We start from the raw sequence: 17430 nt of genomic DNA, 5'->3' as shown, positions 1-17430 counted from the left end.
TCTCAAATTACAGTTTTTTTTCCCCCTAATATACAGTGTTTCAAAAAGGGTTTTAATTGTTTCATAACAAATAATATCTGCACTGTTTCACATCATATCTACATTCTCTTACATAACGTGTGTGGACAATTAATTTGAAATTGTGAACATTAATTATGTGAAACATTTTACATCCAGGGTGTAAAACAATAATTAGCCGTTAGCTTATAAATAAACTAAGGATTTTAACCCCTCCAGTCCCCCCTTCTCATGCTCCATCTCCAATATCAGACAATTTTGTGCAATAATTTTTTTTTTTTTTTTTAAAGTGAGGAAGTTAATGGATGATGATAATGTAACAAAACATAACACTTCAGCCACCTCATGACCTTCCTTAATTGGGCACTCCAATCAGCAGACAGGATTACAGACACCCATTATAAAAGGAAAAGCAACGCTTCTCTCATAATTTGGCATACTACAAAACCCCGCAGAAAACAACAAAACCTAGTCACCAACTAGGTGCTTAATTGCCTAATCATAATCCATATTACAACACGAAGCTTCTTTATATCATTGCTTGTCTTTATTCTCACCACACATTTGTCTATCTGATAATATTCTTTACTCTCTATTCGGTACTAGATTTGCCAATGAAAGTTTTTTCACTTTTTTTTTATCCTTTTAACTACTTTGAATTTCGGACCTTGCTAATCCCACTACGCACTTCTTTAATTAACCTCACCAAACAGCATATTCTTTGTTTATATTTTCCCTGGTTTATGGTTCTGACCTTGTATAAATCTAGGGTTTTGTTCAATTGGTATGGTAGGAATCGGTAAAGAAAGCTCTCATAGTTTCTGAAGTAGTACCCATAAAACTATAAACCATTTTCTGTTTAAGCCATGGACTTAAATGTTTTCTTGAAGGAAACAGTTTGTCTAAGGCCGTCTGAACAGTCCCAAAGACAAACTATTGAACTTTCTGGTCTGGACAGGATATCCCCTGCAATTCTCTATGCTGTCTTCTTTTATAAATGTAACTTGAACTCAGAGGCAGAAAATAGTATTGAGAGAGCCAAGAGAGCTCTCCAAAAGGTTCTGGTTTCATGGTATCCAGCTGCTGGGAGATTTAGAATCAGTGATGCAACGGGGAAGCTGGAGATTGACTGCAACGATGAAGGTGTAACCATGATCACTGCAGTGTGTGATTCCAAGCTTGAAGAGCTTGGCAAACTGCATGAATACAAACCATGCTATGAAAAGCTTGTTCCGCAGCTTTCTGATGCTGATGATATATCAAAAAACCCACTTGTTCTTGTGCAGGTTTTGGTTTCATTTGCTTATGAACAATACATACCCTTTTTATTTTGCTAAGTAAATAGTACTGTAGAAGGGAAAAGTGGAGCTCAAATCCTGACATCAGGAATCATAAAGGGTGCCAGTAATACTGGGCTATCTGAATCCCATCAAGAAAAACCCTGCTTTTAACAATTTATTTCAGTAATTTTTTTTTTAAGTCTCTAACAGCTAGCTATAAAATTTCTTTCATATTGAAGTTTTTCTACAATCCTTGAAAATTATTTTTTGGAAACTTTATGAACCGGAGGTCATGCCAGTCAAGTTTTGCACTCCAAAAAAAGAAACCCTAAATTTGTCTTTTTGACATTAAATTTCAATAGTGTATAGTTAATTTCTTTTGATCCCCACCCAAAAGAGAAAATAAAGGTGTACCATCCCAAGTCTATTAATAATTGTGTAAGCTTAATTTAGGTCATGAAAGTAATCATGTCTCTTCACAATTGTTCCCCACTTTCTGCTGCTGATTTATTTTTGTTAGATTTATGTCTTCTATATATTAAGTGAGAAGAAAAATAATCTAGGTCCGCTAATGATGTACGGAACCCTAACCCTAGATACTAATTTTCTTTATTTGTCTAGTTGTTGATTATAGAGCTATTACTTTTGAGGATAATATATTTACTGTTATAATCAGTTATCATTATCTAATCATTTCAATCTAGAAATTTTAATTCAGCTAGCTTCTGTGTGAAACTTGAGAAGCTGTTTTCTACTAGGGTTTGACTGAACAACAATTTACTTATATTTGCTTCAAGGAATGAAAATTAAGTTACACCGGATAAGACTGAACAAAAAGAAAAAAGAATCCAAAAGCTACACCTTGGGTTATATTGTTTTAGACATCATAAATATTCTATGAATCCACTAAAGCATTATAAATGTTGTGTGGCTAGTTTAATTGATGATTGTGGTAATACACCACTTAACCAAAGGTGGTCATGAAAAAAAAAATTGAGAAATCAATTCCACTTCACTTTTTCATTCAGAATGGATTAGATGATAGATATAATATTAAGCTTTTTCTTTCCCCTGTATAGGCTCTGTGTTTGTGTGTGTTGTGTTTTTCTCGAGAATTTAACCCCAACATTTTTTAAGTTAATGTTCCCTATATATCTGCAGATAACAAGGTTTGCTTGTGGAGGGCTTTCAGTTGGTGTTGGAGGTAGCCATGCTTTATTTGATGGCAGTGGAGCATTCACTTTTCTAGCATCATGGGCTCATATATCAAGTGGGAAAGATGAATCTGACCTTATTGTTCCCAACCATTCAAGAGATGCGATTTTGCATGCTATCTATTCTCTGCATTCAACCCCTTCAGCTGCTTCAATTTATGAACAAGACCACATAATAGCTATTGAAGATCTCTATGGGATACCAATGCAGACCATGGCATCCGATGACAGATGTTGGGAAACTGCACTAGCAAAATTCAGCCAAGTTGATCCTCAAGGGGGACCTGAACTTATTACATTGTGCATCAATAAGGAAACTGTTGAGACATTGAAGGCATTAGCAATCGAGAGGGGCAAGCTCTTGAAGTGTTCTACGTTCGATGTTTTATGTGCACACCTATGGAAGGTATGTTTTAGAAGCAGGAAAGGAAAAGGTATTTCCATTCAATAAATCAAAAAGACATTTTCAGGACCACCGGAGCATGAGTATTATGAAGCATTAGATTTTCTTTTTGAAAAGAATATATAATTGCGTATAATACTCAAAAGTATAATGTACCTAAACTAGTTCTAATTATAACATTTGGTGGTACACTGGTGTTTGAATGGTAAATAATTAATATGAAAGAAATATTCCATAGCCATATACAGGTGTAAACAAAGTTAATTTCCTCACCATGCATTAACTTTTAAGCTGTGTACTTGAGTTCATACTTTGCAAGCATCTGCACAAATTTCATAAAAGAACTATATATTTATAGACATGCATGGTAAATTCTTTGTTAAATTAAATCAAGGATGAATGATACAATTTATAGGAGATTACCAGCAAAAATCACAAACAATACATCAAAAAGGGATTATAGCAAGTAATATATAAGTGAAACAAATGTTAAGTTGTGATTTCTTTTATACATTTTATTAATATCTACAGATTCCTGAAAAATTATTCCTCCATTATTGGAAATCTATTTTTATTTGAGAACTAGGTTGATAGCAGCCCATAGTAAATCTATGATAACCTTAGCTATGGATAATCAGTCTAGGGTCAACAGTAAGGTGTATAAATCACCCAGTGTAAATATGTATATTACTGAGTAAACATGTAGTCGTCTAGGGTTTATAATATAAATCAATGTGGGTCATGAGACCGTATCTTACTGAGTAAACATGTAGTCATCTTGGGTTTTATTACAAGGACAAAGTTTAGCTAAAAAATTGGTTGTAGCTTAAGGCTACAATCTTACTTAATACATTCACATTACTACATATTTTGAAAATCTAACCGTTGAATTGCATATTCTTTATGTTCTTAATACACATATCAAATTTTGTGTCAATTGGATATTATTTATTATATAATCTAAAAGTTTACATTTTATGCATAATTTTAAACTACAAAAACTTGCAATTTAAATAATTTATTGATGACATAGTTATTGATTTTTAATTTTATAAATTTTTTGCAAGAATAGAGGATATAAGAAGAAAATGTAATCCAACAGAGGATTTGTCAAAATTCATCTTGAATAAAGAGATATTGAGTAAGGTTGTAGCCTTAAATTATAACTAATTTTGTAACTAAATTTTGTCCTTATTATAATATAAATCAATGTGGGTCATGAGACCGAATTAAATTAATTTCTCTCTCTCTCTCAATAATAGCAACATGCATGGTATTAGAGTCCCCACCTCAACGAGAAATTATAAGGTCCACATGATGGACAAGTAACGTAGTCCACCATTCCACTAAAAGGCTCACACCTGTTTAAAATTGCTGAGTTAGAAATTTTTTTTAAATAGAAATTGATTACTGACTTAGCAATTTTAAATAAATGAGAGTCTTTTAGTAAAATGATAAACAAATGACGTGATCTACCAGAATATTGTATAATTTCTCCACCTCAACAATCTACCACCTAGTCATTTGCACTTCACCATCCACTACTAGACCTCAAAATTGCCTCAAACCGGCCCATTACTAGCTCTTTTTTTGACAAAAAAAATGCTATTTATAATTTAGACTTTAGTGTACCGCTCAGTCTTTTCATAATCACGGTAAGATGTCACATGTGCTCTCACACGCTCCCCCAGCGTGCTTAGGGGCATGCACACATCGCTATATATAGCTCTTGAGACATATTCTTATACTTATTTATGTGTTGGCTCCATATTGATTATTGACAACACATTTCACATGCTCCAAGCATTGTACATGCCTCACTCTATCACATGTTGGGATGCACTTAGTATTGGGGACTCTCTTACGTATCAAATTTCTTTAAATGCTACACACACCTTACATAGTTTTTCTAACCGTCAAACCACGTCTAATAAAATTCCGAACACCGTACAACCATCCCAATAAATTTCCAACCACATGTAAGTAATGGTTCCACCTGCTTCATTTAATGGTTATTGAAGAATTTTCATCTAAATCTAAGTTGCCATTAGACTTCCGCTTTTAAATCTAGAGAAATACATTTGTGTCCAGCTATTGTAAACTTAGGGAAACCTAAGGTTAGTCAATTTAGGGTGAACTACAGTTGATTTACTATATAAAATTATAAATCACTCATTGTATATAATACATCATTGAGCGTAGATGTAGTTTTTTGGGTCTTGTGCTAGTTATGGATGTAAACTGTGAGACTGAATCACATTAATTTTCAATACATTTTCTCTCCCTCTCACTCTCAATCCCCTATAACAATTTCAACATATTTTTTTTGAAAGTGACAACTATATTGCTCATGAATTTTACAATCGTGTGTGTTGTAAAATTATATTTGTTGGTAGCTGGTAATGACAAATTCTTTTTTGACGAAAAATAATTCCAGAAATCCATTGTCAGGATTAAGAATATTAGCACCTCTCTAATACTCATGATTTGGGCCGGATTATACATGCGTCTTGTACCTCTATTCTTCTTGTCTGTTTTCTAAACCATTTTTTATTTTATTTTATTTTTTTATCTACCATTTTCAATGTTAAAATATACGCAGAACGTCAATAACATCTATGCGACATCTATAAACAAATAAACTATGGTTGTAAAAAGCATATTATATATGTCTGACTAGTACACAAAAAGTCAACAAAACTGAATGCACCTTTAATTCCCTTGGTCACAAACATGGATTCCTGTATACATCCTTGCATTTGTGGCTGTGATTTCTCGTACACCTCCACATATACACACACTAACTATACACATTATTACTCAACATATCTTTGTGCTTACAACTAAACAGTAATAATTGTGTTTGTGATTGATTTTCTATTTTCTAATCTTATAGGCAAGAGTAAAGGCTCTTCTTCTAGATCCCAACACAAATATATGTTTGCAGTTCCCAGTTGATTCCCGAAACAGGTTCCAACCTCCACTTGGCGAAAACTTTACTGCCAATGCCTTTGTTCTCGCCTCAGTTTCGTGTTTAGTGAAAGAACTATTAGAAGAACCTCTTCACAGCACAATTCATAAAATTCAAGCAGCAAAAGACATTATTACTGATGAGTACATCAAACTATACGCAAAAGCTCTCGAGTCCTCGAACAAGTTTTTACCTTCTATGCGAGAGTTGACAATTATTACTGATTGGTTGAAGTTCCCCTTCAATGCACTAGATTTTGGTTGGGGAAAACTTTCTAGTGCTGCTCTTTTAGCAACTCCTGTGCAGGAAACTGCATTTCTGATGATGAATCTTGAAGAATCTGGAGGTTTCTTAGTTCGGATTGGAATTGGAGGTCAATACGTGCATGATCTTATCAGCAACTTCAATAACTTCAACTACTGCTGAAGTGGCAGAGCCCCTTCATGCATGTATGTTTCGTACTATGTTAAGTTTTTGTAAGAAATTAGTTTTTAGTCTGACTGGTGCTGTAGTATAGATCTCAGTGGTTTTTTTTGGAAGAAAGACCTCAGTGTCTTATATTATAGCATAAACTTTGTAAAAAAAAACCTAGTCAGAAGTATGTGAAATACTGTTTGTGGGTTTGTGATCTTTTGATTAATAAAACTATTCTGTACTATTATAAATAATGTACTTCTAATCTTTCATATACACACATGCGTTCACGAGTCAACCTTCTTTAATATTCTGTTTTTGCCCTTACACCATTATTCCTTATGGAATGGTTGAGTAACTCACTTTCTCCTGGCCTGATAATTCATGAGAAAATATCCTCTAATTCTTGTTTACATCCATTATTTTTCATCAATATCCATAATTGACGCAAAAATGTTCAAATTTTAACACATAATAGTAGATGTAAAAAAAAAAAAAAAAAAAAAAAAAAAAAAAAAACCAGTATAAGAGTATAAATGCCCTAATTTATGTGTACCTTCATAATCTTGTTTAGCATCAATTAAATGTCAAGACTACAATCCTCAATGAGTATTCATGTTTAAGGACATGAAGGAAAGTTTACAATTTTCATGTTTAAGGACATGAAGGAAATTTTACAATTTAAAAAGATCCTTGTATGGATTCAAGCAATCCTCCAAGCAATGGTATTTGAAGTTTCATAAAAAAAATAAAATAAAAAATCTTAAAGATTGGTTATGAGATGATTCCCTTAGATCACTATGATTATGTATGGAGGTGCAATGAGAAGTTAATAATATTGTCAATATTGTTGTTATATGAAGATGACAAATGACAAATTATTAGCTGGAAACTATCCAAATTTGATGTTAAAAACAAAGCCCTTCCAAGTATCAAAGTTTGAAATGAAGGACAAAGGTCCAACAATCTATGTGTTAGGGCCTTGCAAGTAGGGCTGTCCAAACCACCCGCCTAGACCAATCAAGCCGACCTAAAAACTACCTGATTCGAGGCTTGTGACGGTTGGCAATGGGTTCCAACTTCTAGAAACTGATTCCAGTGGGTCGATTGGTGGTTCATTGCTTTAAAATCTGACTCCAACCTACTCGACCGATCTCCACCAACCAAAAGCCACCATTCTCCGCTATATGAAGCATTATTCGCTCAGATCCGATGAGATCTCGAGGAGATTTCGTGTAGATCCAATGAGACCTGTCTAGTTCTAGAGGATTTTGACTAGATCAAGCCGAATTTCGACAAGATTTGACTTGATTTTGACCAAATTCAGCTAAATATCGGCCAAATCTGGCGAGTTCTGTCCAAATCTCCTCCTCCCTAACCTAACCGAGACCGACCACCAACTGACAAGAACCTGACCAGTCCAACCCAAGTTCTTCACCGATCGGCAACAGGTCTAGAAATTTCACACCCGATTTGGTTGGTCTGGTTGCGGGTTGGGCATAAACCCAACCCATGGACACCCTTACTTAGGAGAATAAAACTTACAAGAAATAGAGATGCAAATCTCTTATATCAAGATTAGGAAAATTATTTGAAGAAGGTGCTCAAGAGATTCAGTATAGCCAATTATAAATCTTTAAACACACTAATCAATAAATGAACTATCTTGAGTAAGCAAATGTGTCACAAGGATGAGGAAGAAATGAGAGCAATGGAAAATGTCCCTTATACACAAGCAATGGGCAACCTCATGTAGACAATTTATGCTTAGGATTGGGAGTGTCTTAGGGTTTGATATGAGTTGTGACTTGTAGTGCTGAAGGTGTTTATGATGTTTTGTGTTTAGTTGGAAGATTTGTCTGTCTAATTTTGTGCAGTTGTACTTTCCAATGTGCTCATATTAATAATACATATTCCTAAACTTTATGGAAAAAAATTTTTCAAATACATAAAGTTCTTGAATTCCAATAATATTGACAGGAAAAAAAAAAAAAAAAACATTAGTTGCCAAAACGAAAATATTAAAAGAAAATATAATTAATACACACACACACATATATATATATATATATGTGTGTGTGTGTGTACATTAATTGATTTTATATTTTATTCTAGATTTAAAACCTCAATTAAAATCTTACCAAATAATATTTTCTTTAAATAGTAGAGTTTACAATTTCAAATATAAACACAAACATAATAAATTTCTACTAATAATTACCATAATGATTGAATTTCATAACTTGACAAAAAATTAAAGAGTGAAAAAAATTATACTTTGTATAACGTTTTCATGCACTGCACACATTAAATACTAGTGTCTTTATATTGGCAAAAACAAAGTACAATTTCATAAAGGGAAAGATTTAGATATAGTATTTAGATGTTGTTCCTTAGGTTCCCCTTTTAAGATTCTACCATGTGAATTTTTTCTCATAGGATGAAAGTGTATTTTTTTTAATTAAATAGCCACATGACTGAATCTTAAAAGAGAAATCTAAAGAACAGCACATAAGGTATTGTATCTAAATTTGTCATTTTATAAATGTAATGAATTAATTTCAAGTAAAGTTTAGAAATTTTAAACCTTTTCTTTCAAAAAATTTTTTTTCTTTTTTTTTTTGTGGTAAATTACATATTTAGTCTCTAACATTTACAGCTAATGTCAATTTGGTCTCTAACATTTCAATTGTGTCAATTTAATTTCTAACATTTCAGTAATGTGTCAAAATAGTCCTTAGCTAACAAACAGGCTAACACTTGTACTGTCATGTAATATTACCTTCTTTTTTCTTTTTGGCAAAAATGCAAAACTGACTCTCTAACTTTCACCTTTTCTCATTTCAGTCCTCTAACTTTCAGTTTTGTCAATTCAGTCCTCTAATTTTCAATTTTTGTCAATAAAGGGCTCCGTTACATGGCTGTTAGTGGCTACCGTTAGACTTAATAAAATGACACAGTTTTGCTTGCTTTTTTTTTTTTAATTCGGAATTAAAAGAAAATAAGAAAAATCTATAAAAAATAAATAAATAAATAAAAGAGAAAGAAAGAAAGAAAGAAAGGAAGAAGAAGAAAACATTACCCTGAATCAAAACAAAATTGAATTGACCCAAATCCCTAACCCGTGTAACTCTAAGAGAGAGAGTGAGCCGGTTTGAGAGAGTTGAGGACTAAAATCACCAGCTGCTCTCCTCGCCATCCCTCGCTGCTCTGCTCGCCGTGTAAACCACCACCACCCTCGCTACTCTGCCTTGACTGAATCAGTGATGGAGTACTGAATCGGTGATGGGTGTACTCCGTAGCTCCAGCTCCGGCCAAGTTTTGCTCTGCCTTGCTTTACCATAGCACCTCCTCGCCTGTCATCCACTTCTTTCCCAACCACTTTGCAGGTAAACTAATCTATATATAAATGAGTCATCTGCAAAAATATACCTGCAAAAATCGGAGCTTACACGGCTCGCTTGAACCGGACTTTGCAAGTGGGAAAGTGGTGGTTTGCGATAGAGAAGTGAACCCACGTGTGGAGAAGGGAGCGATTGTACGAGATGCGGGTGGGGCTGGGATGATACTCGCGAACACAGTGGCGAGTTAGGAACAACGAATGTTTTTTTTTTTTTTTCCCCAAGATTTTTCTTATTTTCTTTCAATTCCAAAATTTAAAAAAAATAAATAAAAAATAAATAAAATAAAAAAAAAGGCGAAAAACACATTTTCGTCCCTACATTTTGACCCGATTCCCGTTTTGGTCCATAAGTTTTTTTTTTTTACCGCTTTTAGTCCCTCTCCAGAAAAACGGTTCCATTTTAGTCCCTGCCGTTACATCAGAAACGGATATTGCTGACGTGGCAAACGGCAAAGTCAAAAAATAATAAACTAATATCCACGTGGCCTAAATTAATAATAAAAAATATTTTTTAATGCCACGTCAGCATCTAAATTAAAAAAAAAATTAAAAACTCTCATAAAAAAAAAATCCTTAAATAAAAAAATTAATTTATTAATTCTAACTAAATAAAAAAAAATTAAAAACTCTCATCAAAAAAAAAAAATCAAAAACAAATTTAAAACTAAACCCAGCAAGAACAACAAAACCCAGAAAGAACTAAACCCAGCAAGAACAAACTAAACATAAAAATATTAAAAATTTTAGTTAAAAATAATTGTTCTTCTTCCCCAAGAACATGGTTGCCCAGAAAAAAGAAATTTTTCTGCTTATCATCATCTTCATCCTCCATCTCCCATCCTCCTCTTCGTCCTTATCATCATCTCTCAATCTCACTCTCTCAAAACCTTCGATACCCACAAATTGGCAAGGCCTCCCTCTATCTTTCTCTGTTTTCTCCGCCCAGATCTCTCTTCCTCGATCATCGCCACTCAACACCACCGCCTATCCAGGCGGTGCTTCCCTCATTTCTCACTAACCCCACCGTCCTCTAGCGGTGCTTCCCTCGTTTCTCACTACCAAACCCCACCGTCCTCTCTCTCCTTGATCTGAACATTGCCAGATCTCGCTTCTCTCTCTGTTTTGTTTCTCTCGCTTCGATCTATCTCTAGATCTCCCTCAAATCTCTAGTTCAACCAAAGCCAAACCCCACGAGCACCACCACCATCCACGACAGGCACCACGACACCAAAGCCAAAACCATGACATCTCGGTTTACTTTGTTGGGTTTGCTTTGTTGCTATTTGTGTTTTGAATCTGTGAAGGTCCTTTGTGTTTGTAGTGAGATAGTGAAAAATTGGCTGAGTAATTGTTGAAATCTTTGCGAAATAATCGGTTTTCATCTAACCTTGAGACACACATGGATGTGGTTTGTGAAAGAATTGGTTTTCATCTGAGTGAAAGAATCTTTAAAGTTATTCATTCGTTCGTTCTTAGTTATTCATTCTCCCTGTTAGTATTTTATTTTTTTCATTTTTTTTTCGTTTGCATTTTGTGTTCTTCTGATCTGGGTTTCTTTTTCTGGTGGAAATGAATGTGGGAGTTGTTGGGAAAGAGAGGTCGAGGGTGAACACTTGGCACAATGTGTTGATCACTATGCAGAAGAAGACCAAGGCATTGGTGGCGGAGCGTGAAGGGAAATGACTTTTGTATATGTTTTTGCTTGTTTGGATGCCAAGAAAATGAAATAAAAGAGAAGAAAATATTTCTGGGCAACCATGTTCTTGGGGGAAGAACATGAATAACAATTATTTTTAACTAAAATTTTTAATATTTTTATTTTAAAATTATTGATAACTAAAATTTTATTTTATTTTAAATAAAATAAAATATTTTTAATATTTTTTTAATTCTGCCGTTTGCCACGTCAGCAATATCCGTTTTTTATGTAACGGCAGGGACTAAAATGGAACTGTTTTTCTGGAGAGGGACTAAAAGCGGTAAAAAAAAAACTTAGGGACCAAAACGGGAATCGGGTCAAAATGTAGGGACGAAAATGTGATTTTCGCCTAAAAAATATAAAAAAGAAGAAGAAGAAGAAGCAAGCGAAACTGCGTCGTTTTATTAAGTCTAACGGCAGCCACTAACAACCATTTAACGGAGCCCTTCATTGACAAAAATTGAAATTTAGATGATTGAATTGACAAAATTGAAAGTTGGATGACTAAAATGAAAAAAATGTGAAAGTTAGAAGATCAGTTTTACATTTTTACCTTCTTTTTTCTAAGTGTGATTCACGGATTTTGTAACTCCCACGAGGGGCTATTTGGTTTGGGATCAAAATCTCTAACAAGAACATCCACACCACAACCCCAAAGCAAACAACAGAAATAAAAGAAGAAAATCTCATAGGACAAAGTGATTGATTTGACTTTCGCTGCTCGAGACATCCAACAAGTTTACTTATCTCATAAATTGGACCGTGAAACAATTAGACAAAAAAATTTCTTTGGATTTTCGGACTTCACCGTTGCTGAGAATGGTAAAAGGTTAATTTTGAAGTGGCCGTGAGAAATTCCTTAATTTTGAAGTGGCTATGGTGTGTAGAGATCATAATGTGGAGGTAGTGTTGGTTTCGACTAAGAAGATGGGGTCTGGGGATTCGTTGTGGGCTAGTGCTAAATTGCAATCGCTGTGGTCCAAGTTTTGAAAGATTAGGACTCTTAATTCTTGACGAGGATGCTCTAAATGTAATGGAGTGCATCTTATGTTTTGAGATCTACGAACTCCCTTGCCCACTTCATTGTTGGATGGGTTTCTGGCATTTGGAGCTCTGTTTTGCTCTCTTATGTAGAAGTTGATTTTTCTTTTCCCTCTTTTCCATTTTGTTAATAATATTTTTATCAACAAAAAAGAAATAAAAGAAAGAAGATAGATTCTAGAACAAAGAGATCATTGCTTGTATGTCTCTGCCCTTCGTGCCTCACCCTTTCTCTCTAGAGTTTTGACCAAGTTGTGACTGCTTTGGGGCTGTGGTGTGGGTGTTCTCTCAAAATATGAGGAGCTTGTTAGGGATTTTCATCCAAAATAACCTGTGAGTTACAAAATCCGTGAATCACACTTTGTTGTTGTTGTTGTTGTTGTTTTTTTTTTTTTTTTTTTTTTTTTTAAATGTAATATGACATGGCAGAACAGATGTTAGCCTACATGACAAAAAAATAATATTTTATTTAGTCCATTAATCATGTCAGCATTTTTCATTCAATACTTAACAGTAAGAACCATTTTGACCCAGCACTAAAAAAAATTAAACAAGAGCAATGAGGTTGAATGGCCCACCAATCCAAACCAGCAAAGCCCAAAGCATCTGATAGTGATGTCTATCATCTATAGTTCTATATGACATTTAAAAGTGGATGGTGCCATTTAGGTGAGCATTATTGGCAATGAGGTCGTCAATGGGTCCGGCCACGTAGACCCAGCTTGTTTTTACTTGGCCCATGGGCCTATTAGGTCAGGCTTAGCAAGTTGTTAACCAAACAATAGGTAAAGATGAGCCAGCCTGGGGGGGGTTGGGGGGGGGGGGGTGGTGAACCCTAGCTTATGGCCCTACCCGCGTGGTCAATACCCATTTGTCTTTAGCGAGTTAGGCCTAATGGGCTACATGTGGACTTTTTAAACGGCCTTCGATAGGCTTATAAAATTTAATAAAATAATTTATAATTATATTATATTACAAAACACAAATTGTCAAATTGAATTATTAAATGTACTAATAAAAACTATTGATTAACTTTTATATATTGGAGTAAATAAGTATATTGATGCATTCATGAATATATTAAGTTGAGAATAATTGCATCACTATAAAGTAAGGATAGAATCAATTTTATTTTTTTAAAAGGAAAGAATCAAATTATTTTTTTTTAAGGAAAGAAGCAAAAATTCAAAACCTATTTAATTTTTTATTTTGGTTTTAAATGGTTTTTTCTTTTTCAATCTTTTAATAAAGAAAATTTCCAACAATTAGTTTTTTTTTAATAAAAAAATCAAATTTACTAGACTACTAATAAAATATAAATCTCTTTAGGTAAACTAGTGGTTAGGTGTGTAATTTTAAAGTATTAATCTCTCGTATCTCAAGTTCAACACCCCCCCCCCCCCCAACCCCAACCCCCAACAATATTTTGTTATAAATTTCGAGTTAATGGGCTGGAAAAACGGGTTGGACTAATGGGCTAACCTAATGGGAAGAAAAACCAGCTCACAACCTGCCCCATTGGGCTAATGGGCTACCCATGAACCTTAACAGTATTGGGCTAGGCCACCCATTAGCCCAATGGGCTAACAAGCTATTTGGCCAGACCATGTACTATGAACTATTTGGTGACCCTTAACTGGTGGCAACCAAATTTAATTAGTTCAATTACCATTTTTTATTGGATTGCTAGTCAAATGGGTTTTACTACTTTTAGAGTATAACATTAACCATTGGTGGATGGTTAAACTGTTGAATCCATTATAATAATTATTATATATAATAAGATCATACTTTACAATCCATTTTATCTAATTACCCAATGCAAAAAGTCATAAAAGATATAACATTTAAAGCAAGAAATATAAAGGTTCATAAATTCTCATACATAATTAAACAAACTGAAAGTTCAGAAAATCTCATAAACTAACTAAAAGTTCATAAAATCTCATCTCAAATTGTTTAATAATCTCATAAAGGTGGTTTTTTTTTTTTTTTTTTTTTTTTTTTTTTTTTTTTTTCAAAAAGAATAAAGAAAAGAAAGAAAATTATTACAAAAAAGCCATAAATTTTTTTTTTCTTTTGAGAGTGAACCATAAAAAATTTTTGGTTTGGAATGCATTTTCTACTAAAAATGCTAGAATTCCGTTGAAATGGCTAGTACATGTCAAAATTTTAATCGAGTTTAGTGCATTATTTATGTACCATAACAGAATATTCTAAAGTTTCTAACCAAAACAAAACAGAACCCAAAACATAGTGTTCAGGCACCATAAAAGGTGTTGGAAGTGCCTGGAACCACTAGGATGTCCCTTGAACCCCAATTGGTTAATCATCCTTGTAATATGTTTTTGTACTATTACATTATTATTAAAAAAAAATGTTTCTTAGATACTTTTAATTGTAAAATATAAATATTGCCAAAATACTCTATGGGGGGTCCAACGATCAAGGAGTCCAGTCCGAGGATCAACTTGCCCAATCCAGTCCGAAACGAGTAAGCAAACTCCAAGGACTGTGCCTACCCAAGGAAAGCAAGAGAATCAAGATAACTGATATCCCTTAAAGGCCCAAGATTAGGAGAAGATATGGCAACTGGGGCAAGGATGGTGAGAGGAAGTTTCCTAAAGGAGACACCTCCCACCTCCACATTCAATACCTTGCACCAACCTCATCAGCTGCATTAATACGAAAATGACCCCTGAACAGTAACTTCACAGCTAGCAACTCCTTGTACCATATCTAGAAGGGTCATGATGGGACAAGTATCTTAAAAAGTGCTTTGAGACATACAAGTGGAGGGCTAGGATATAAGTAAACAGACTATAAAAGGAAGGGAACTCTCCAGAAAAAGGGAATGAACATTTTTCTAAGTAAAAAGAAACCAATGAGGAGAATTGAGGATTACCTTGTAAGGAACCAGAACTAAACTTATATACCAGAAACTGATCCTTGGACTTGCCCGAGGAGGATATTATCCTCAATTATTGTTCCAATTGCACTTATTTGTTACTTTGGATTATTCGGTCTTAGACTTGGACTTATTTTGTATTGCACTTGAGTTATTGACCCACTCTCTTAAAAATTCTATTGTTTAGGCTTGATTTGAGGGACGAGGTACCACTGTTCTAGGTGGGCTTGGGCTCTTATTTTCTGAGTCCCTACATACTCTATTAGTTATTCAAATTTAAATTGATTGTCTTTAGCCTCTAAAGAGTGATGACATGTGAATTTTTAGTTTGACAATATCATCTAAATTATGCAATGGACTAAAAGTCACAATCATAAGACAAGATTTAGTAGTGAATAGTGTAATTAAGTCTACATTTTATTCACATAATATATTTTTATCTGAAAATATATAATTGGATAAGTAATGTTCATTATAAACACAATTTTATTAACATTACTTTTATATAAATTTATTGCTGACATTTTTTTTTTTTTTTTTTGAAGGGACAATATTTTTACTATACACCAATTAGATCATGTCATATCCTCAATTATATTTGAAAAAAATGTATGTCATCAACTTTATTGATAATAGAATATATAGTTTTTTTTTTATTTAAAAATAAAATAAAACAAACAAACACACTCACAAGAGAGAGGGAATAAGATTCTAACATAAAGACACATGAATAGTTTGATTATTAAAAAAGAAAACTAATGGTTTAACAAAAAGAAAATGATTAATTATCATTGTGGGGCACAATAGTTTGTGGGCTCGGCCCGCTCGCTTATGGGGAGTCCATAGGCCCCAAACTGAAGGAGGCTAGGGCCCAAGCTCAAAAATAGTAAGCCCAGAGTGGCCCAAAGATACAGCCGAGGACAGTTTAGTCCTCGGCAGACCCAAAGCCTCACTGATGAAGGTGGCATACGAGCAAACTTAAAAGATCAGAAAATATCTCGTAGAAATAGTCCTTAATACCCTTCATTGATATGACATTGCACCTGACAGAACCGGATTCTTAGGCTTTATTGACCATCTCCAACCATTCCGGGATTAGACTGACGGGACAAATATCTGTTCTGAAAAAGTCGACCCTACACGTGGACGAAGGACAACGAACGTAGGCTAGTATAAAAGAAAACGTAAGGTAACGAAGAGAGGGGACCCCATTTCACTTCCTGGGAAAAACTCCAGGGAGGAGAACGCCCGGATAATATGGGTGCTCCACCATGAAAAACCCATCGCCGGGTAACCGGAGAAAAGCATTAAGTGCTCCTCGGACCTTATCCGAGGAGCCCAATCCCACAAGTTATAAAACTGTGGGGCTTGGATATCCAGGCTGAAGCCTTTTCTTATCTGAGTTCCTTAAAATCCGGTTTAGACCAACGCCTTGTGACCAAACGCTAGCCTTCCAAGCCCACTCTCTACAAATTTTATTGTGAGGGATCCTTCACTCGCGAGCCCAACGTCATTGTTGGGCCACTTGAGAATCGTGTCCCTACAATTGGCGCCGTCTGTGGGAAGGCTTGCGCGTTGGCACGGGTGGCGCATGAGTCAGCTCTCTAGCAAGCAGAGATGCACGAGTTTTTCCCATCTCCGGCGACGTGCAGTTGCTGCTCCGCCATAAGCTTCTGCTAGGGGCTACGCCTTGCACTGATAACGGCGCGGGCAGCTCTAGGGGCTTCCGGCCTCAAGCCAACTTTCCCCTCCTTGGCCTAAGGGCTAACCTTCGAAAAATAAATAAGTATAGAGAAAGAACTACTCAAAAAAAAAAAAAAAAAAAAAATCTTACAAGTTTTGGACAGAACCAAGGCCTTGCATGGTCCTCGGACCCAAGCCTATGGGGAAACCAAGTACAAAAAAGAAATTTTACAAGTTTTGGACAGAACCAAGGCCTTGCATGGTCCTCGGACCCAAGCCTATGGGGAAACCAAGTACAAAAAAGAAATCTTACAAGTTTTGGACAGAACCAAGGCCTTGCATGGTCCTCGGACCCAAGCCTGTGGGGAAACCAAGTACAAAAAAGAAATCTTACAA

The 17430-nt window shown here is 34.7% G+C and overlaps 1 protein-coding gene across 1 annotated transcript; it reads left to right on the top strand.

Annotated features, from left to right (window-relative positions):
* The first annotated feature begins 648 nt into the window (after positions 1-648).
* Positions 649-6576, top strand: LOC126717775 (brassinosteroid-related acyltransferase 1-like). Its single transcript, XM_050419665.1, has 3 exons — positions 649-1304; positions 2460-2918; positions 5812-6576. Exons 1-3 carry the CDS (start codon positions 885-887, stop codon positions 6310-6312), a joined length of 1380 nt encoding a protein of 459 aa, XP_050275622.1. The 5' UTR covers positions 649-884; the 3' UTR covers positions 6313-6576.
* Positions 6577-17430: the final 10854 nt, after the last annotated feature.

This window comes from Quercus robur, chromosome 3, assembly GCF_932294415.1.
Source record: "Quercus robur chromosome 3, dhQueRobu3.1, whole genome shotgun sequence".
NCBI lineage: Eukaryota > Viridiplantae > Streptophyta > Magnoliopsida > Fagales > Fagaceae > Quercus > Quercus robur.
This window is presented reverse-complemented; position numbering and strand designations above follow the sequence as displayed.

Excerpts from the sequence above, each read along its gene's own strand:
- LOC126717775 (XM_050419665.1), top strand. The coding sequence starts at position 885 with ATGGACTTAAATGTTTTCTTGAAGGAAACAGTTTGTCTAAGGCCGTCT. Across the intron at positions 1,305-2,459 it reads ACCCACTTGTTCTTGTGCAG|ATAACAAGGTTTGCTTGTGG; the intron begins GTTTTGGTTTCA and ends ATATATCTGCAG. Across the intron at positions 2,919-5,811 it reads TATGTGCACACCTATGGAAG|GCAAGAGTAAAGGCTCTTCT; the intron begins GTATGTTTTAGA and ends CTAATCTTATAG.